The sequence below is a fragment of the Lontra canadensis genome, unplaced genomic scaffold (assembly GCF_010015895.1).
Source record: "Lontra canadensis isolate GAN:19392208 unplaced genomic scaffold, GSC_riverotter_1.0 scaffold119, whole genome shotgun sequence".
Lineage (NCBI taxonomy): Eukaryota > Metazoa > Chordata > Mammalia > Carnivora > Mustelidae > Lontra > Lontra canadensis.
Window position 1 is genome coordinate 71,489 of NW_022631113.1, and position 20,574 is coordinate 92,062.

The 20,574-nt window shown below is 36.8% G+C and overlaps 1 protein-coding gene across 1 annotated transcript in view; it reads right to left on the reverse strand.

Moving 5' to 3' along the window:
- Positions 1–13,647: 13,647 nt before the first annotated feature.
- PIBF1 (progesterone immunomodulatory binding factor 1) overlaps positions 13,648–20,574 on the reverse strand; it is a 151,574-nt gene continuing 144,647 nt past the window's right edge. Inside the window, exon 18 of the mRNA XM_032841070.1 lies at positions 13,648–14,415. Within this exon, the coding sequence (XP_032696961.1) occupies positions 14,365–14,415 (51 nt within the window). The 3' untranslated portion in view covers positions 13,648–14,364. The remainder of the gene's footprint in view (positions 14,416–20,574) is intronic.

Consider the following 20,574-nt stretch of genomic DNA (forward strand, 5'->3'; position numbering starts at 1 on the left):
CAGCCACTCTGGAAAACAGTATGGAGGTTCCCCAAAAAGTTGAAAATAGAGCTACCTTATGACCCAGAAATCGCACTACTAGGTATTTACCCCAAAGATACAAATGTAGTGATCTGAAGGGCCACCTGCACAACAATGTTTATAGCAGGAATGTCTACAATAGCCAAACTATGGAAAGAACCTAGATGTCCATCAACAGATGAATGGATAAAGAGGAGGTAGTATGTACACACACACACACACACACACACACACACACACACACACCAGAAATATTATACAGCCATCAAAAAGATGAAATCTGGCCATTTGCAAGAACGTGGTTGGAACTAGATGGTATTATTATGCTAAGTGAAATAAGTCAATCAGAGAAAGACAATTATCATATGATCTCCCTGATATGGGAAATTTGAGAAACAAGACAGAGGATCATAGGGGAAGGGAGGGAAAAATGAAACAAGATGAAACCAGAGAGGGAGACAAACCATAAAAGACTCAATCTCAGGAAACAAACTGAGGGTTGCTGGAGGAGAAGGGGGTGTGAGAGATAAGGTGGCTGGGTGATAGACATTGGGGAGGGTATGTGCTATGTTGAGTGCTATGAATTGTGTAAGTCTGATGAGTCACAGACCTGTACCCCTGAAACAAATAATACATTATATATTGATCTAGAAAATAATTTAAAAAAAACCTTTAAAAATGAAATATCATCTTTCTTATTAATAAACAATATATTGGAGGAAGTAGTTTAATGTGAAGGTCAAGTGGGCCTTCAGCCCTTACCTCTCTCTTACCTCTGTGTCTGACTTACCTGCTCAGCCACAAGGTGATGCCTGTGACTTAGAAGAGGTATAGGAAACCGTTCCAGCAATAGAATAGGTTGGTGCTTTTGTTAAAAAAAAAAAAAAAAAGAAATGGAAAGGAGGAGGAAAGTGATACAAGCACACTCCCTTAAATAAAACATACCAGTCAGGTGGTGGAAAGAGGCAAGAATATTTGGGGAAATTCCTCCTTGTGAAAGATGTGGAGAGGAGGGGGCAGGAAGGCAAGGGAAGATACATTTATTTCTCTGTGATACTTTTTTTCCTCAAAAAAAAAAAAAAATGGAGAAAAACAAAACAAAACACAAGGCTCTTGAGTGAACATTGAAGGATGACTATCCCAGGGGCCAGAGGGTTTAGACAGGAAGTAGTAAGAGATAAAAGCTTAGAAATTCAATCATAGGAAGTGTAGTAAACCCTTTTTTGGGAGGGAGAGTCTTAATTTGGTGATTTAGGCAGAAAACAGATGGCAAGGGATAAATGAGAGGGAAGGAGGTTCCCCTTTTGGTTTTTCCCTTCCTTTGTCCTATCCTCACATGTGGGTATTTGTCAGTATTTTGCCTCTGGAGCTCTGCATTTTGTACTCTGCACTCTTCTTGGACCCTCATGTGCCCACCCATGGACCTCAATATAAAGTAAAGAGTACAGGTATAATGGTGTTAGCTTGGAAGAGAGAAACACCTCTTCTTTTGAGATCAGGGCAAAAAGAAGATGTAAAGATAAAGGGATGAACAATGACCTGTTTTTCTGGGTAACACGGAAGAAAGGGTATCTAATTAGTTAATAAATTTTTTACTGCCACAGATGTTTTCCCCAAAGTTCGTATGTTGAAACCTAATTCCCAACACATTGGTATTTAGAGGTGGACTCTGGGGAGGTGACTAGGTCATGAGGGTCAATCTCTCATGAATATGTTTAGTGCCCCAGAGAGCTCCCTAACCCCTTTTGCAGGCAAAGACACAGCAACAACACACAGATACCCAGGAACCAGGAAATGGGACTCCACCAGACATTGAATTTGCTGGTGCCTTGATCTTGGACTTCCTAGCCACCAGAATGGAGGAATAAATTTCTGGTATTTATAAACCACTGTGTATGGTATTTTGTTATAGCAGCCCAAATGGACTAAGGCATTTTTCCAAACAAAATGCAATATGAATAAAAAAAAAATCAAGAAGCAAATGTCATGTACATTCTTTTCCTCCTTTCTTCCTAACATCCAACAAAATTTTGGGGGGCAATTTTTCTGTGACCGGCACTGTGCTAGGTGCTGGGTATACAGACTGTTTTAGTGGTATGTATATTCTATTTAGGAGGGACAGGCTATGAACAAATAAAAAATAATTAAGAATTTCAGATATTGCTCTAAATAAAATAAAACAGAGATGGAATCTAGAATGGCCAATGTGTATGTGATGAGGAAGGGACTGAACCCAAAGCTTCAAAATACGAATTTAAGGAATTATAAGTCTATATACTGCATAAGCTTAAAAAAACCCTTGTATTTAAAAATTAAATTCAAGAGTATTCACGAGATCAAAGATCATATCAACATCTGTGTAGTTGTGCTGAAGCCACTAACTCCTGATTTTATAAAACCAAAACAAATCAGTATATATTTTTTTAATTTTAATTTTTTTTATTGAAGATTTTCATTTATTTGAGAGAGACAGAGAGAGCTCACATGAGAGGGGGAAGGTCAGAGGGAGAAGCAGACTCCCCGCTGAGCAGGGAGCAAGATGCGGGACTCTATTCTGGGACCCCAGGATCATGACCTGACCCGAAGGCAGTCGCTTAACCAACTGAGCCACCTGGTGACCTCAGTATTAGTTAAAAAACAACAACAACAACAACAACAACAACAAACAACACTCAATTCTGGGGTGCCTGGGTCATTCAGTCATTAGGCGTCTGCCTTTGGTTCACGTCTTGATCCCAGGGTCCTGGGTTCCAGCCCTATGTCCTGCTCCCTGCTCCTAGGGAAGCCAGCTTCTCCCTCTCCCATTCCCCCTGCTTGTGTTCCCTCTTGTGCTGTGTGTCTCTCTCTCTCAAATAAATAAATAAAATCTTTTTTTTTTTTAAACCAAGAAACAAAAAACACTCAATTCTGCATGAATATTTCCTAGAACGATCACATGCTAAATTTTATTTCATCTTTATTGAAACAACAGGTATACAATGAACCTGCAACTTAGGATCCCACATGGAGATGTGGGGTTTTGGCCATATAATTTATTTTGATCAATGCATACACCTTAATCAAACTGATAGAAACTGGACTGTTAATTCTACAATTAATTAAAATACATATATATTTGGGGCATCTGGCTGGCTTAGTTAGCACAGCATGTGACTCTTGATCTTGGGGTTGTGAGTTCAAGCCCCCCACTGGGAAGAGAGATTACTTAGAAATAAAGTCTTAAAAAAAATACATACATACATATTTGTGGGCATTCAGCACCACATGAGTAAAGACATAGCTGTTTTCCCTGCTTGTCCACAGATTCATTGATAAAAAACATTCTCTGTTGAGTATTCCTGTGTAAGGAAGGGGCTGATAAAAGCTCTGAAGATACCGGCCGTAAGCTTGCCACTCTAAAGATTTTTACCTTCAAGTTCGCTGTAATGGACATAGTGTCTTATTCTTTAGTCACGAAAGGTAATAGGAAGGAGATAAATGTTTTTATTATTTGTTCTAGGCCCTTACGGTCATAGCTTTGTTCTAGCTCCAGGTGAAGGCCTTGTGGGGGAAAGTGCTTTTTAAAATGTATAAAACACTAAAAGGAAGAAAATAAAAGTGGAGGTACCATTTTACAGAGCAGACAGTATGTTCCTGGAACTGTACTAGTAACCAGTAATAATAATGATCCAATCACACCAGTAATAGTAAATCAAGATGATCATACCAGAAATAAATGGAACTGGAAGTAAAAGAGGCAGAAGATTTACGATTCAGTGCAGTACTGCAGATAAGTGAGGAGAGTAATGAGAGAGAAGTCATCAGTATTATAGAATGTGTGAACACATTTTAGAGCACAATTTTTAATGTTAGTGACATTTCTGCTGTATAACATGAACAACTTGCTAACAAAAGTGCTCACAGATAGTGTTTAAGGAATTACCAATGCTATGAACTTTAAAGGTTTAGGGAATAGGTATTTAATTTTAGATTCTCAGTAGCTGCTTTAATTGTTTTATGGTTATTAAACAGGATAGAGCATGATTATAGAAAATATATATTCAATAAACTAAAGGAAACAATAAAGAGAGCTTTTTAAAGAAAAAGAATGGCCAAAAAAAAAAAAAAAACACCCAAAAAACAAAAGGCAAGATGAAGGAGAGGGGGAGGAACGGAAGGAGAAAGAGAACTTACGTATGTGGCCATGGAGAATTTCATAGTACTTTCCTGAAAATGATGTCAGTGGGACTATATACCAGTAGAAATAAATCCCATTACTTGAAGACAAAGTTTATAAGATGATTAAAATGATCTATATTTCCATTGTATTTATTTTTTTAATTTTTAAAAGATTTTTTAGTTTATTATTTATTTGAGAGAGAGAGAGAGAGAGAGAGAGAAAGAGAGCGAGTACAAAGGCAGAGGGGCAGAGGGAGAAGCAGGAGCCTGATGTGGGGGTCCATCCTAGGACCCTGAGATCATGACCTGAGCGAAGGCAGATGTTTAACTGACTGAACCACCCAGGTGCCCCTGTTTTGATTATTTGAAGGATAAATTGCAATTAATTTTTTTCTTTGCTCTTAATCCATTTATCCACATGAGAGGGCATTTTAGAAAATTAAAAACAATATCAATACTTTTATTCTTTTTCTGTGCTTGAAACTGTTATTTGTTTTTATGAAGCTGTCCGCAATAAGGAACACAACTGTTAAACGCTATGGAATTGGATGATTTAAAATGTGCGGAGCTTAAAACTTTTTTCCCCCAGTAAGCGATACATAAGCATTTCCATTATTAGAAGAAAAGAAACATTTTATATTGTATCTGGGTTAAGAGGACAGTCATTTTTATTTCATTCCACCTCATTCCATTTAGGACAATATGTGAGATTCTAAACCGCTTAATACAGTTTGGAGCCTGTTTATTAGTCACAGAATTAAACGTATTAGGTAGTGTTAGGTATATGAATTGGAAAGTGCTTAACTATAAAATAAGAAAAACAAAGAGTAGAGTGCAAAAGACAAAATAATGTATCCACACTTGTTTAAAAGAAATTTATGAAGATTTTTCTAAACAACAGATATTCTGAAGCATGACATACTTCTAGTACAAAAGAACTGGCTAATTTAGGAATACTTTTAAGATCTATAGAGGGGGTAATAAAATATATATTTTTATCCATCTATTTAGAAGCCTTTATCTTAATAATTTATGTCAACACAGCAGTCTTTTTAATTTAAATGTATTTTTATTTATTATTGAACTATAATTGACAATGTTATATTAGGTTCAGGTGTACAACACAGTGATTTGACATTTCTATACCTTACTCAACGTTCACCATCAGTCACCATACAATGTTATTATGATATTAGTGACTAGATTTCCTTTGCTGCACTTTTCATCTTCATGACTTATTTATTTCATAACGAAGTTTGTACCTCTGATCCCCTTCACCTATTTTGCCTATCCCTCAACCTACTTTCTCTCTGGCAACTACCGGTCTGTTCTCTGTATTTAAGAGTCTGTTTTTTGTTTGTTCATTTGTCTTGTTTTTTATATTCCACATATAAGAGACACCACATGCTATTTGTCTTTCTCTGTCTGACTTATTTCACTTACCATAATACCCTACAGGTCCATCCATGTTGCTGGAAATAGCGAGTTTCATTCCTTTTTATGGCTGAGTAATATTCCCTTATATATGCATATACCACATCTTTACCCATTCATCTATTAATGGACATTTGGTTTGCTTCCGTATCTTGGTTACTGTAAATAATTCTGCAGTAACCATAAGGGTGCTTTTATCTTTTTGAATCAGAATATTTTTGTTTTTGGGGGGGGTATAAAAACCCCATAGTAGAGTTACTAATCAAATGGTGTATCTGTTTTTAATTAATTAATTCTTTGGTATTTCTATTTTTAACTTTTTTGAGGAGCCTCTGTACTGTTTTCCACAGTGGTTGCACGAATTTATATTCCCACCAAAGTTCCCTCTTCTCTACAACCTCATCAACACTTGTTATTTCTTGCTTTTTTGATGATAGCCATTCTGACAGGTGTGAGGTGGTATCTCATTGTGGTTTTGATCTGTATCTTCCCGATGATTAATGATGTTGATCATCTTTTCATGTTTGTTAGCCATCTTATGTCCTTTTTTTGAAAAATGTGTATTCAGGTCCTCTGCTTTATTTGTTTTTGAATGTATTTTGAGTTGTGAAAGTTCTAATTTTTTTTAATTTTTAAAAAATTTTTTAGGTGGGCTCTACATCTAGCTGGAGCCCAACTCAGGGCTTGAACTCATGACCCTAAGATCAAGACCTGAACTGAGGGGCACCTGGGTGGCTCAGTGGGTTGAAGCCTCTGCCTTCGGCTCAGGTCATGATCCCGGGGCCCTGGGATCGAGCCCCGTGTCGGGCTCTCTGCTCAGCGGGGAGCCTGCTTCCTCCTCTCTCTGCCTGCCTCTCTGCCTACTTGTGATCTCTGTCAAATAAATAAATAAAATCTTAAAAAAAAAAAAAAAGACCTGAACTGAGATCAAGAGTTGGATGCTTAACTGACTGAGTCAATGAGGCAACCCGAGTTATGTAAGTTCTTTATACAAAAACTGGATATTAACCCCTTACACGATAGTCTTTTTTTTTCAATTTTTAAATTTTTAAAATTTTTTAATTTTTTAAAATACTATTTATTTGAGAGAGAGAGAAAACACAAGCAGGGGGAGGGGAAGAGAAAGAGGGAGAGGCAGACTCCCCCCAGAGCAGGAAGCCTGATTTGGGGCTTGATCCCAGGACTCTGGGGTCATGACCTGAGCCAAAGCACATGTTTAACTGATTGAGCCACCCAGGTTCACCCGTGGTGGTCTTTAAAGTTAAAGATAATTCTCAGGGGGTAAAGAGGTGGTTCAGATGGTTAAGCACCCAACTTTTCATATCAGCTCAGGTCTTGATCTCAGGGTCATGAGTTCAAGTCCCACACTGGGCTTCATGTAGGGCAAGGAGCCTACTTAAAAAAATTTTTTTTTGGATAATTCTGGGAACTTGCCTATGGTTCACTGTAGTTTTCTACTCCCAAGTTGCAATTTATCTGCTATTCCAGAAGAAACTCATTTTGCTGGAGGGAAAAAAAAAAGGAAGAAAGAAAAGAAAATTTTGAACTTCCGATCTGTGAAGGCAACAAGTGAAATACCTTTGGCAACTATTGCAAAAACACTTTTAAATTGATCAACATAGTCAATAAAACTTGCCAATGATGTATGACTTTATCATTAAATCTGTCATGATTGCATTAAATAAAAAAATATTTCTCTAACTCATAAGAAATCAATATTTAACATGGGTTTAGTAAAAAATAAGGGTCATCTATCTGGTCATTTAAAATTTAAAAATTTTGAATTAAATTCATTGAAAGATGGCACCATGGTCTTAGCTTATAACTCATTGCATTTTGTTGGTTTTTCAAGTTTATGACTTACAAATACCTTATATAAACTATAGATTACATTCTTTAATACTTTTTAAAGATTTTATTTATTATTTGTCAGGGAGAGAGAGCACAGCAGGGGGAGCAGTAGCAGAAGGAAGCAGGGTCCCCACTGAGCAGGGACCCTGATGTGGGACTGGATCTCAGGGCCTAAGCTGAAGGCAGACACTTACCTGACTGAGCCAGCCAGGTGTCCCTGGGTTAAATTTTAAATAAAAAAATTGCAGTGTAAAAACAAAAAGATTCTTGGTTTGTGGAGAATGGTTTGGAGAGAGGCATGAGTAAATATATGGAGATCAGTTAGAAGACTATTGACCTAATTTAGGTAAGAGGTCATGAAGGCTTGAACTAAGGTGGTGACAGAAATTCACATACAGGAAATTAAATACAAAGTATAAAATCAAAGAAGCTGAAATCTTCAGAAAATCTTAAGTTAAATTGTGTATATATCAAAACTCATGATATCCCCCTTCCTTTTAAGAACACTTCGCAGCTCTGTCAATCAAAAAAGCCTACAAATAAGGCCTAGAAACAGTGGACATTTCCAATGCCCAGAATGTTCTACATTTTGGACTTAGTCAATTCCTTCTTCATAGTGTTATTCAGTTTGACCTATTTCTTATTTTGTCTGTAGACTAATGTTTGATCTGAAGACTTGATTTGATTCAAACAACATTATTTTTCCCCCAAGGATACTGCATAGGTGGTATTTTCTACTTCACATGACATCACATTAAGAGGCACATCATTTCTGCTCACCCCACTTTTAGTGATGCTAAGGTTGATTAGAAAATTTAGGGGGTGCCTGGCTGGCTCAGTTGGTAGAGAATGCGACTCTTGATCTCAGGGTTGTGAGTTCCAGCCCCACAATGGGTGTGGCGCCTACTTAACAAAAAGAAAGAAAGAGGGGCACCTGGGTGGCTCATTGGGTTAAGCCTCTGCCTTCCGCTCAGGTCATGATCTCAGGGTTCTGGGATCGAGCCCCGCATTGGGTTCTCTGCTCTGCGGGGAGACTGCTTCCCCCTCTCTCTCTGCCTGCCTCTCTGCCTTTCTGTCAAATAAATGAATAAAATCTTGGAAGAAAGAGAGAAAGAAAGAAAAGAAAAGAAAGAAAGAAAGAAAGAAAGAAAGAAGGAAAGAATGAATTTAGGTGGTTATGGCCTGATACAAAATTCCCTATTATCCTTATATTTTGTTGCTTTAGGATTCACTGGTGATTGATGCCTGAATCATTTATTTCATCAGGGGTTACTAAGTGATGATTTCCCAATTGTTTTTCTTTCTTTTTTCTAAAATTAAAAAAGAAAATTTTATTTGTGTGTTTTTGTTTTTTGTTTTTTTTTTCAGAGAGAGACCTCTAAACGTGGGAGCTCACACGTCGGGAGGGAGGGGGCAGAGGGCAAGAACACAAGAGAATCCCAAGCAGGCTCCATGCTTAGCTCAGTGCAGAGCTGGTGTGGCTTGATCCCATGATGAGATCATGACCTCAGCCGAAACCAGAAACCAAGAGTTAGATGCTTAACCAGATGCTTAACCAGCTGAGCCACCCAGGTGCCCTCTTTGTTCTTTTTAGACATCTTTATTAAGGTACAACTGACATATAATAAACTGCATATTTAAAAAATGTACAATTTGATAAGCATCAACACATGTAAACACCCATGAAACCATTATCACAGTCAGTGAACATATCTGTCTCTTCCTTTGCACCTGCCACTGTCCTTTTGTATATTTGGAAATTTTCATAATCAAAAATTTTTTAAAGGAGAAATATTTATGAGGTACATCAATAAGGCTTGGTGATTGAATGCTTGAGAGTTAATAAGAGAAGGGTCTAGTATGATTCCTGGGTTTATGATGGGAGTCCCTGAGTTAGGTGCTGGTACCATTTATTGAAACTGAGAGAGTGAAGAAGAAACTTGAGTTCAGTTTTGTACATGTCAGGTTTGAGGTCACAATGGGACAACCAAGTAGAGATGTCAAGTAAGCAGGTATTCAATTAAAAGGAACAGTTTGGCCTTAAGAGGTAAAAGGTTGGGAATACTGGCATATAGTAACTAAAGCCAGGGAGTAGAAATTATCAAGCATTAAGTTCAGAATAGGAAAAAGATTTAAGGGGAAAAAGAAACTCTGAAAAATTCTCATGTTTTATGATCAGGTAGAAGAGGAGGAAGGAGGAAAATGATGACTCTACAGTACAGCAGAAGCCAAGGAGGAGTAAGGAGAGAATCTTCCAACTGTGCTGATCCCAGGGTCATAGTCTGTAGTTCTACATTTTGCTCAAAATACATGATTTATACACCAGTAAGTGGGCGCATACTCTTCAAAGATGTCACCTCCAATACACTAAAAAATTAAGTTTCCGAGTCTGGAGAACTGAGGCCTGGACTAGAGACTCTTGTAAATCAACCAAAGAAAACAGTATCTAGGGAGGACTCTTGCTAGCTAACCGGTTGGCTTTGTCGGGTGACCTCCAAGCCTCAAGAAATCTTTCTTTGAAACATTTATAGTACTTATTACTTTCTAAAATAAGTAAGATTAAACTATATCCCCCCCCGCCTTGTTTTTCTTTTTGCATATTCTTAGCCTCTCAAGATTTTAGAATAAAAGGGCATGTGGCACATTAACAGCTTCAACCTTCTCTAAGTGCGGGAATCTTGCTTTAAATTTTCTGATGGGTGATTATCCAACCACAGCTGGTGCAAAATAGCAAATTTGGAGGACTCTGGGTCACTGTGATAGTTCTTTTTAGAAATACATATATCAAGGTTGATAAGAATAAAACGTGTCCTCTGGTGTTTGAGACATCATAGAGTTCCTTTTTCAAAGGCCTTTGAGAAAAGGATGAGGACAAACAATTCAAAAGTTTAAATGCTTTACACATTCTAGGTTTTCCATGCTTGTTGAATGAATGCTTGGATTAATTAACACAGAAAGCATTTAGCTGGTTCTGAAAAGTTGACTATATACTATTAACTTAGTAAGAACTGTTAGAAGAACAGGAATTCTTTTGTGTTAGAATCCTTTATCACTGCAACATTATCTTTAGGAATAAATCTTAAATCCATGAATTTTTCTTGTATGAAAATCCAGCTATGCTAAGTCCTATATATGTATTAAAAATATATATATGTGTATATACACACACACACACACACACACATTATATATATATATATTCCCCCCCCCCCCCAAAGAAAGCTGATAAATCAAGATTCCCTTCCTCCCTTTCCATCTCACTGGGGTGGGGACAGAAGCAGTAGTGGAAAGAGCATAGCCATTAGAATTAGTCTTGGTTCAGATCCACTTCCACTATTTATTATGTGTCTGATCTTGGGCCATTAAGTTACTCTGAGTCTCAGTTTCTTCATTTTAAAAATGAAGATAATGCTTACTTGGCAAAGTTACTGTGAAGATTAAGTAAATTAAGGAGTAGAAAGCATGTAACGCAGCAACTGGCTGATAGAATGAGCTTGATAATGGTAGCTATTACTCTTACATTTGGACATTTCATACAACATTTAGCAAGAAAAAAAAGAATTTTATGCTAATTTTGTTTTTATTTATTTTTTTAATAAGAAAATGCTAAAGCCAGGAAAGGAAATGATAAAGTTAGGAAGCAAGGAGAGTCACAGTAGCCAAGAGATGGAAGCAACCCAGATGTCCTAAAGGGATGAATGGATAAGCAAAATGTAGGATATATGTACAATGGAATATTATTCAGCCTTAAATAAGAGGGAAATTTTGACATATGCTACAACATGGATGAACCTTGCGGACATTACGCTAAGTATAGTAAGCCAGTCACCAAAAGACTAATACTATATGATTCCACTTATATGAAATCTGAAGTAGTCAAATTCATAGAAATATGTTTTTCCAGGGAACAAAAGGAAAAGTGAAGCTGTTTAATGAGTGTAGTTTCAGATTTGAAAGATGAAAAAGTATAGAGATTTGCTGCACAACTATGTGAACATACTCAATACTGAACCACACATTTAAAAAAGGGTAAGATAGTCAATTTTATGTTATGTGTTTTTTACTGTAACAAAAAAAAGGAAGTGGTAAGGAGAAAAAAAGTGAAAAAGTGGTAAGGAGAAAAAAAGTGAAAAAGTAAAGATCTGGAAATCTGGAGAAAAGGCAAAGGTGGTAGTGACATTAAGAAATGAGCTATAATAGATTCCATGATACTAAAAAAAATCTCTAATTTTTTTTTTAAAGATTTTATTTATTTATTTGACAGACAGAAATCACAGGTAGGCAGAGAGGCATAGAGAGAGAGGAGGAAGCTGGCTCCCTGCTGAGCAGAGAGCCCAAGGTGGGGCTCCATCGCAGGACCCTGAGACCATGACCTGGGCTGAAGGCAGAGGCTTTAACCCACTGAGCCACCCAGGTGCCCCCAAAATCTCTAATTTTTAAGACAATAAAATAAACCTTTAAATCACTGTGTCTCATCTATGCCCAAATTCATCAAATAAACATTTGCTGCTTAAATTCAAGGCACCGTGCTAGATACTAAGGGCCAAAAAAGGCACAAGAAACAATTCTTGCCTTCAAGGAAATGGATAAGTATAAAATAATTATTATAAAATATGGTAAACAGAATTAAAGAGAAATAAAGTACAGAGAACTTAATACAGATTATTATGGTAGAACAGACAAGACTTTCTGGAAGGAGTGGCATCTGAATTAGAGATCCACAAAGGCCTTCCAAGAAGCTTTCATATCACAATCTATCAGAAGATTAAGGGACAGGTGAAACAGTCAACGAGGATTAAGAGGTACAAATTTCCAGTTATAAAATAAATCCTGGGGGGGCGCCTGGGTGGCTCAGTGGGTTAAAGCCTCTGCCTTCAGCTCAGGTCATGATCTCAGGGTCCTGGGATCGAGCCCCGCATGCTCAGCGGGGAGCCTGCTTCCCCTTCTCTCTCTCTCTGCCTGCCTCTCTGCCTACTTGTGATCTGTCAAATAAATAAATAAAATCTTTAAAAAAAAAAAATAAAATAACTCCTGGGGATATAATGCACAACTAGGAATATAGTCAATAATGCTGTATTAACTTCGCATGGTGACAGAGGGTAACTAGACCCTATTGTGGTGGTCATTTCATAATGTTTTATAAAAAGATCAACTGACTATGTTGTACATCTGAAACTAATATATTATGATAAGTCAAATATAATTCAATAAAAAAACCAATCTAACTCTGAGATTTATTAATAGATATTATGGTAAAAAACGATAGTAGAATTTTTTTTTTTTAAGTAATTACATCTAGAAATGACAGGAAGGAAAGAGGGACGAAAATTAAGGACTCAGAGGGGGAGAAGACTTCCTCAATTTCTTCATCATTGTAGTTTTTATTTCTTAAATGAGCTCCTAATTTTCTTACTTCTGCGCCCTTGTCCACATCATTACTTTAACCTGGATAATCAATCAGTATTTCTTTATATTAAAATATCATATAATAATGAACTGACTAAAGTAAATCATAAAATGCTTTTAGATTAATAGAGTTGAAAATAAAATAAGACATTTTCTATCATTTTAGAAGGAAACAATTTATGTTCACAAGTTAATTTAGTTTTAATGAATTATACATAAGCATTCTGGATTTTAAATGCAGGCCTAAGAAAGGTCATATTCACAAACCTTTGTTGAAGAAAGTCATATGTTAGAAGATGTTTAGCTAAATGAAAAGAGGAGGGGGAAGGGGATTAGGGTCTTCAGGCCAATGATAGATTTACAAGTATATATTATTATCAAAGGCTTTTTCTCTTCTCTCACTCAACTAATGGTTCTGTACTATTGTGATTTTCAAAGAACACACTGAACAGATGGTATTCTTGTTTCACATCTACAAGGATAATCATTGATATCACTGGTTCTTCATTAGGAGGCAGGAGGTGATTTTGCTACCCCAGGGGACAGGAGACATTTCTGGTTATCACAACTGGGGGGGTGCTACTGTCATCTAGTGGTAGAGGTCAGAGATGCTGGTAAACATCCCCCAATGCCAAGGGCTGTCCCCCACTCCCACCTTGAGCAAAGAAGTACCCCGCCACTATGTTCAATAGTTGTTGAGAAAACCTGATATATAAAAATACATCTCATTTCTTTTTGTATTTCCTTTCTTCCCCTCTTCTTTAAGTTTTAGGTCTTCTGAGAAATGGAACATATTTTGAGAAAAAGAGAAAAATGCTACTCTCTTTTACTTCACTCACTAGAAATTTGGTCCCTCCTGCATCTGAATCAGCACTGTTTTGCTCAATGTAATGACAGACTTTCCACCAAATCTTTCCTTGACCAATGAAATAACAGATTTTCTACTAGATTTTACTGATTAATGATCATCTGAAATAGAAGGAAAAACAGAGCCCAAAGAAATAATCAGCAATTCATATCCACCTATGTATATGATATCTGACCACTGTTACTGGGCATCTGCAGTAACTTCTAGTAGATTTCACAAATGATTCTAGGTTTTAAAAAATGTATAGTGTCTTGGTATTTCTGTTATGACATTTAAATGTAGTATTTATATAGTTAGAAAATATACTCACCAATGACAATATTTAGCCAAATATTTATAAGCCTTGTACTTTAAAAATGCATTGAGAATTATGAAAACCCTAAAATTTAAATCAGAAGACTATATATTTGTTTTGTAACAAAACAGATAAAACCAAATACAAAGTGTACTATTGTTTGCTCTTCATACATTTTGATTATCCTGCTAAGATCTGTTAATTTAACATTCAGTTAAAATAAACTTTAGTCATTTAAAAAAACACCAAGTACATGATTATGACAAACTTTTTTGTTCATCAGAGAAAGAAATTCAGGAGTAGTAACGATTGAGCAAATCCGCCCAAAACACTAGGTCTTCATCTTTTCTTTCTTAGACCACTCTGGTGCTTCTTTTTTGGTCTGTTAAAAAATAAAACAAAACACAACACAACACAAAAATTAAGTAAAATGCTTATAAGGAAAATAAGAGAGGCAGTTCAGAGTACTAAGTATTGGGGCTTTGTATGAAAATTACAGTAAATAATTGCTTTTATTAATTCAGAAAGACACTTACGGCAAAGGTTCTGTCTTTTGTTAGAAATAATCTCCCACCTGGTATGTCTGCAGAAAAAATATACATCTTTGTTTTCTGGCTCAAAGTCTATATTTTACACATTGCATACAGGTAAGCATTTTTGAACTGACTTTATTTTCAAAGAGATTTATAAAAAAAATTGAGGACATGGATCTTTTTGTTTGTCTTATCTGTCTATATATGGGTATTTATTCACACAATGGATATTTACTGAAGAATTACTAGATCCAAATCACTGGACTTTGAGCTTCTGAATTGCTAAGTATTTGCTGGAGCCCTTCTTGGCTTTACTGCTCAGTCGTTTCAATCTGAAAAGAGCCTTGCTATACAGAGTAGTAACAAAAAAGCAGGGGAGGTGGACGGAAGAAAGCACTCAGAACTCCTTACATAAGGCACTGATTCAGATCAAAACATCCTATTTCATACAATAGTGTAACATATTTCATACAGTATGTTACAAATTAAATAAGCAGTTTACTTCTTTCCCACTTAGATCTGGTTCAAACTATGAAGGACTATATTCATATATATATATATATATATATATATATATAGGCATATAAAAAGTAATTTGATCTTTTTTATATTGTTTTATAGTAAATAGTTGATGTATAAACTGTTGGAAGTGACAGCAATGATCAGCTCCTCTTGACCTTATTCATGCTTTGGCCAGCTTCCATCACCACTGACCAAGCTGGTAGCCTCTCCTTCACTCCCGTCTTTCACTACAACTCTAATTTGAGCTACAGATACTTTCACAGGATGGTCTCCACGGGTGACTGAAATTCAGTATGTCGAATGAACTCTCCCAATCCTCCATAGTCTCTGTCTGGGTGAATAGTATCATACTTTATTCAGTCATCTAAATCAGAAATATCTGATTCTTCTCCATCCTAGATTTCTTCTTTTTACTTACTATACTCATTCTAAGCAGTCTGAAACGTAGCTTTTATTGAAATCTCTTTGTAACTCATTCTGTTGCTATCTTGACCCCACTGGGCCTTCATCTTTTCTGGCTTGATTCCTGCAAGGCCTTCCTAATTCTGATCGGGTTCTCTCTTCAATTAATCATCCATAATTCTTCCAAGCTTGTCTTTCTAATATGTAAATCTGCATTAAAACACCTCAGTATTTTCTTCTTAAAAAAGAAAGTTCAATGACCTTTGTATTAAAGGTAAAAGAGAAGCCCCTGGCTGGCTTAGTCAGTAGAGCATGCAACTCTTGATCTCAGGGTTGTGAGTTCAAGCCCCATACTGGGCATGGAGCCTACTTAGGGGGGAAAAAAAAAGATGGGGCATGTGGGTGGCTCAGTTGGTTAAGCATCTTGCCTTCAGCTCAGGTCATAATCCCAAAGTCCGAGTGGGATCGAGTGCCACATCAGGCTCCCTACTCAGTGCAGAGTCTGCTTCTCCCTCTACCTTTACCCCATGCTTGTGATATGCGCACGGGCCTGTGGGCACACACTCTCTCTCTCCCTCTCTAATGGATGAATAAATATTAAAAAAAAAAAAAGTGGCAGAGGCGAACTAAATCCAAAAGAAACCAAAGTACAGATCAGAATGTTATTAATTCGTAATAAGACATATAATTGTCATTTGTCCAGGAATGCCTGCTAGTTTTACCAGCATGCTTTCTTTTCTTTCTTTCTCTTTTTAAATAGTCACAGACCATAAGAAGTCATAGTAAAACTGAAAAATTGCATGGTTCTCATATAAACAGATGGAGAGGTTTGGGGTGACCGGAAAAAGTAAGCCAGCTAAAAGTCTAAGGTTCACACAGTTGGTCTCAGAAGCACATATATGCCAGTGTTTTTGAAACTGTAGGTCTCGTCAATTAAAGTGCAATAAAAATGGAAGAAGAAAGAAACTGTAGGTCCCCACCCATGGGTAAGAAAATCAATTTAATGGGTAAAGACCAGAATTGAGAGAAAAAAAAGTCAACAGACTAGAAAAGAATAGAAAACATCAGAGTACCTGCCCTAGGTCTGGGGTAAATTCTGTTTTGGGAAAGTGTGTGATCGTCACGAGGTCACAGTGTGAACTGGTTTTTTAACTGTGGCTCCTGGACCAAAAAATCTGAAAGCAGCTTCTACAGACCAATTTACAGACCTTCAAGCTTAAAGCTAAGGGTAGAGAACCTGTACATCTGTGTTTCCTCAATTGACTGATAACAAAAAATGTTCCTTCTCTGTGTACATGGGGAAGAAGAGAAATAAAACTTCTGATATTAAAAAGGAATCTTAAGACCCAAAAAGAACAGGCCAAGAATTTCAGTGGCAGACAATTCTTCCTGACTCCTTTTATCTGTGTTTGGTCCACTGCAGACCTCTCCTCCTCCCCTCCTTACAAACACATTCTCTATCAGATGTGTTAATGAAGCGGATTTGCCCCAATCAATTGTGCCTCTTTCCAGGGATTAGCTGCTTTTCCACTGTATAAATTGACTTTTGAGATATATGATCTCTTACAGGTTCTAATATATGAAACCCTTTTTATATGTATATATGGCATATAGCTTTAATTCTTATGTGCTGGTTTAGGTTAACTGTATTTGTGATTTTATAAAGAAACAGTACAAAGTAATGAAAAACTGGGTTATCAGTTGAGTGTTAACAAACCCTCAAGTAAACTGTACTCCAGATTTAGGGAAGCGCCCAGAGGGCTGTGGTAGAAACCAATGACAGGATTAACTGGAAACCACCAGGACTCATCTACCAGGTTACAATGTGATTCTGGAGATAAAGAACTGATAAGATAGGTACCTTTGTGTCCTGGAGAAGCAGTCAACTCAAACATTAATATATTACTTGGGGATTCTAACACATTGAGAAAGTATGTTAAAAGGAGAAAGAATGATGATAATACATATATCATAAACCTGGTGGATTATTCCTGGAATCTAGAAAAAGAGCTAGAAATTAAGAATCTATTTGTGTTCAACCACCAGAAAAGAGCCGCTTTTCTAAAGAAAAGAAAGACGCTGTCTAGTAGATATAATAACTTTGTTTTCCAAAAAAGATGGAAGCTGGAAATCACAGAAATAAGTATTTAAAGAGTCTTCACAGGCAGAGCCCAACCTTAGTGAGTCTAAAACAGCTGACCTGGCTCTCCTACCAATTTAAATGAGAGATTGTCCCAGATCATTTGATCTTCACTGCCCTCCCTCCATGCTTACAAAGAAAGGAATAAAGTCTTGATATAAACAATATATATTAGACATCCTATTACTGAAAAATGGAAAGAAGTACAAATTACAAAATAATTTGTGAATACTGTACTCTTTCTGCCTTTGGAATTTCTCACTTTCTAAGCCTCATTGTCACCTGTTAAAATCTTCTTCAAGGCCCGAGCCTCCAATACTCCAGGAGCCCATCAACATCACAGTATCTATTCTTTCTTTAAATTTCTACAGCACTTAGCATTTTCTTTATTTTTACTTTAAAGTAGTCCACCCCATTTTGTCTATATCAAAATGATCAAATATTCTATAATGTTTAGCAAGGGTGCCTACATGTAGTCAGGACAAACTTGTTGAACCAAATCGTACTTATTTGAACATTTTTTGTCTTCCAGATGACCACATGTAGCGTTCTAAATCACTTCTACAGAGAGAGTCATGTCATCATAAAGCCATTTATGTAAAAAATTACATAAATGTAGTATACCTGTCCAATAGATGACAGCCATTGAGATAACCAATCTAAGTTAAGGCCTGAACCTTACCATAAACTGTAATTTGGAAGCTTCATTTACAATGTACTGGTGCCACTATTCTTACGATGTTCCCTGCCCTCCTGGAGTTTGAGCCTCTTTATTGTTTCAACGCTTACAATCTGCTTGGAGAAAAGATGAGAGCAGGACTGCTAACATCTGCATTTTTATTGATAAAATGGTGACAATGATATGAATCTTGAGTAAAAATGCTGGTTTGCAAAAGGATGGTAGTTAGTCCCATGGTGATCTGGAAGGAAAAAGGAAAGTTGCTCCAAAGAGGATAAGAACAGCTCCAGTTTTTTTTTTTTTTTTTTTTTTTTTCTAGAAAGGAGCGACTTAAGGTGAGAGAAAAGGGCTAGGACAACTAAAAGCTACCTTGAGAGTGAAAGTAGATGATGAGCTGGAAAGTACTGGGTGTTTATGAATGAAAGGGACGAGATGGTGTGGCCTGTTGTAGAAGTAGCACTAACCACAGCTTTGGGCACTAACCACAGCCTTGGGCACTAACCACAGCCTGGGGGAGTTGCTGCTTTCACTCTCCCTGTCCTTTTAGTGTAATATTCAAGTTGCCCACCCAATAAAGTTTAACAGCTAACAAGGTAAGTAAATCAGGAAGGGACATAATAACCTTTTTTTAAAAGCCCTCAATTAGCAAATATTTATTGAGTATCAACTTTGTTCAGGAATTGTGCAAGGCAATGGAAACACAGCTCCTAACCTTACAGCACTTACATTCTGTGACTCAGTCTAGACTTCGTTGGTACGTTCAATGCCTGAAAAACAACTCTGCCCTATCTGTAATTTCAATGGCCAGAACTTGAGAAAGGTGTCTATCATATGCACCTTTGGGATCCTCTTCATGTATAAATGTCATGTGGGCCCTATAAAAGTTTCTTTTGAATATAAAAGCACATAAAGACAAATGTCTCAAGCTCTTATCCTTCATTATTTTCTTTTTTTTTTTCCCTAAGATTTTATTTATTTACTTGACAAAGATCACAAGTAGGCAGAGAGGTAGAGAAAGAGGGAGGCAGGCTCGCCGCTGAGCAGCCCGATGCGGGGCTCGATCCCAGGACCCTGAGATCAGGACCTGAGCCGAAGGCAGAGGCTTAACCCACTGAGCCACCCAGGAGCCCCCATTCATTCTCTTCTACATCACAGCTCTCCTTCTACCCTACTGCCCTACTAACAGTGGTTTTGTTTCCTCATCCTTTCAATGCATATCTGAACACACATCCATCCAGCTATTCAGCATAAATTTGTTATCAGGGAAAAATATCAATAGCAAATAATTTCAGCCAAAGGATCTGGAAGCAAATTAGAAATGTTTCCATTTTAGTAATAAAACTGTAAGATTATGAAATAATTAGATCTTATTTTTACATATTTGCATCATAAATTCCTTGTTAACAAGATCAGACGAGATGTTAAGAAAAATGTTGCTATGGAAAATTGAAGATATTCAAAATAGTAACTGTAAAAATTATAATGCTTGAAAAGAGTAATAGCATGTTAGTATAAAAAATATCTAGACCGCATTTCATACGATCTCCCCCCTCATTTTACAGATTAGAACCAGCTCAGAGTGTTTACATGACTCCCTCCAGGTTACCCAGTCAATTCACATTAATAATTTTGCATTAGCACATAGTCTTGATTTGACTGGTTTCCAGTATTAGTTCTCAGTTTTCACTAGTGTATGGCTGAGTTCATACCTTTTTTTTTTTTTTTTTTTAAAGTGGGGTGCACACCCAACATGGGACTTGAACTCACGGCCCTAAGATTAAGAGTTGTATGCTCTACTGGCTGAGTCAGCCAGGTGCTCCTGAGCTCATTCCTCTTTTGAAAAATTTTCCCTTATTATAAAAGAAATTAAGTTTATTATAGGAAAAGCCCCAGGAAACACATATGGGTAAAAAGGATATAAAAACCACCCAACTAATACTTTATATTTTGAATCTTCTTAATTTTATTCTCACTGCAAAGACTTATTTTGAGGTACTGGAGAAATTTTATTGTTAATTATATACTGGTTGCAGTCAGGATATCAGAATCAGGTTACCAGCCAAAGTTAGAAATGTAGGAGGTTAGAATCAGAAGGAACAGCTCACCGCTTGGAACAGAGAAGGGTCAGAAAAGCAGATCAGAGGGTGTACAGGCTTTAAGTATTTGGCTGTATCTTGTGGTTTTTCATCTGACCTTACTCATCCCATCAACATGTATGTAATCAGTCTGCTCTATTCTGATAAATTATAATATAACAGACATATC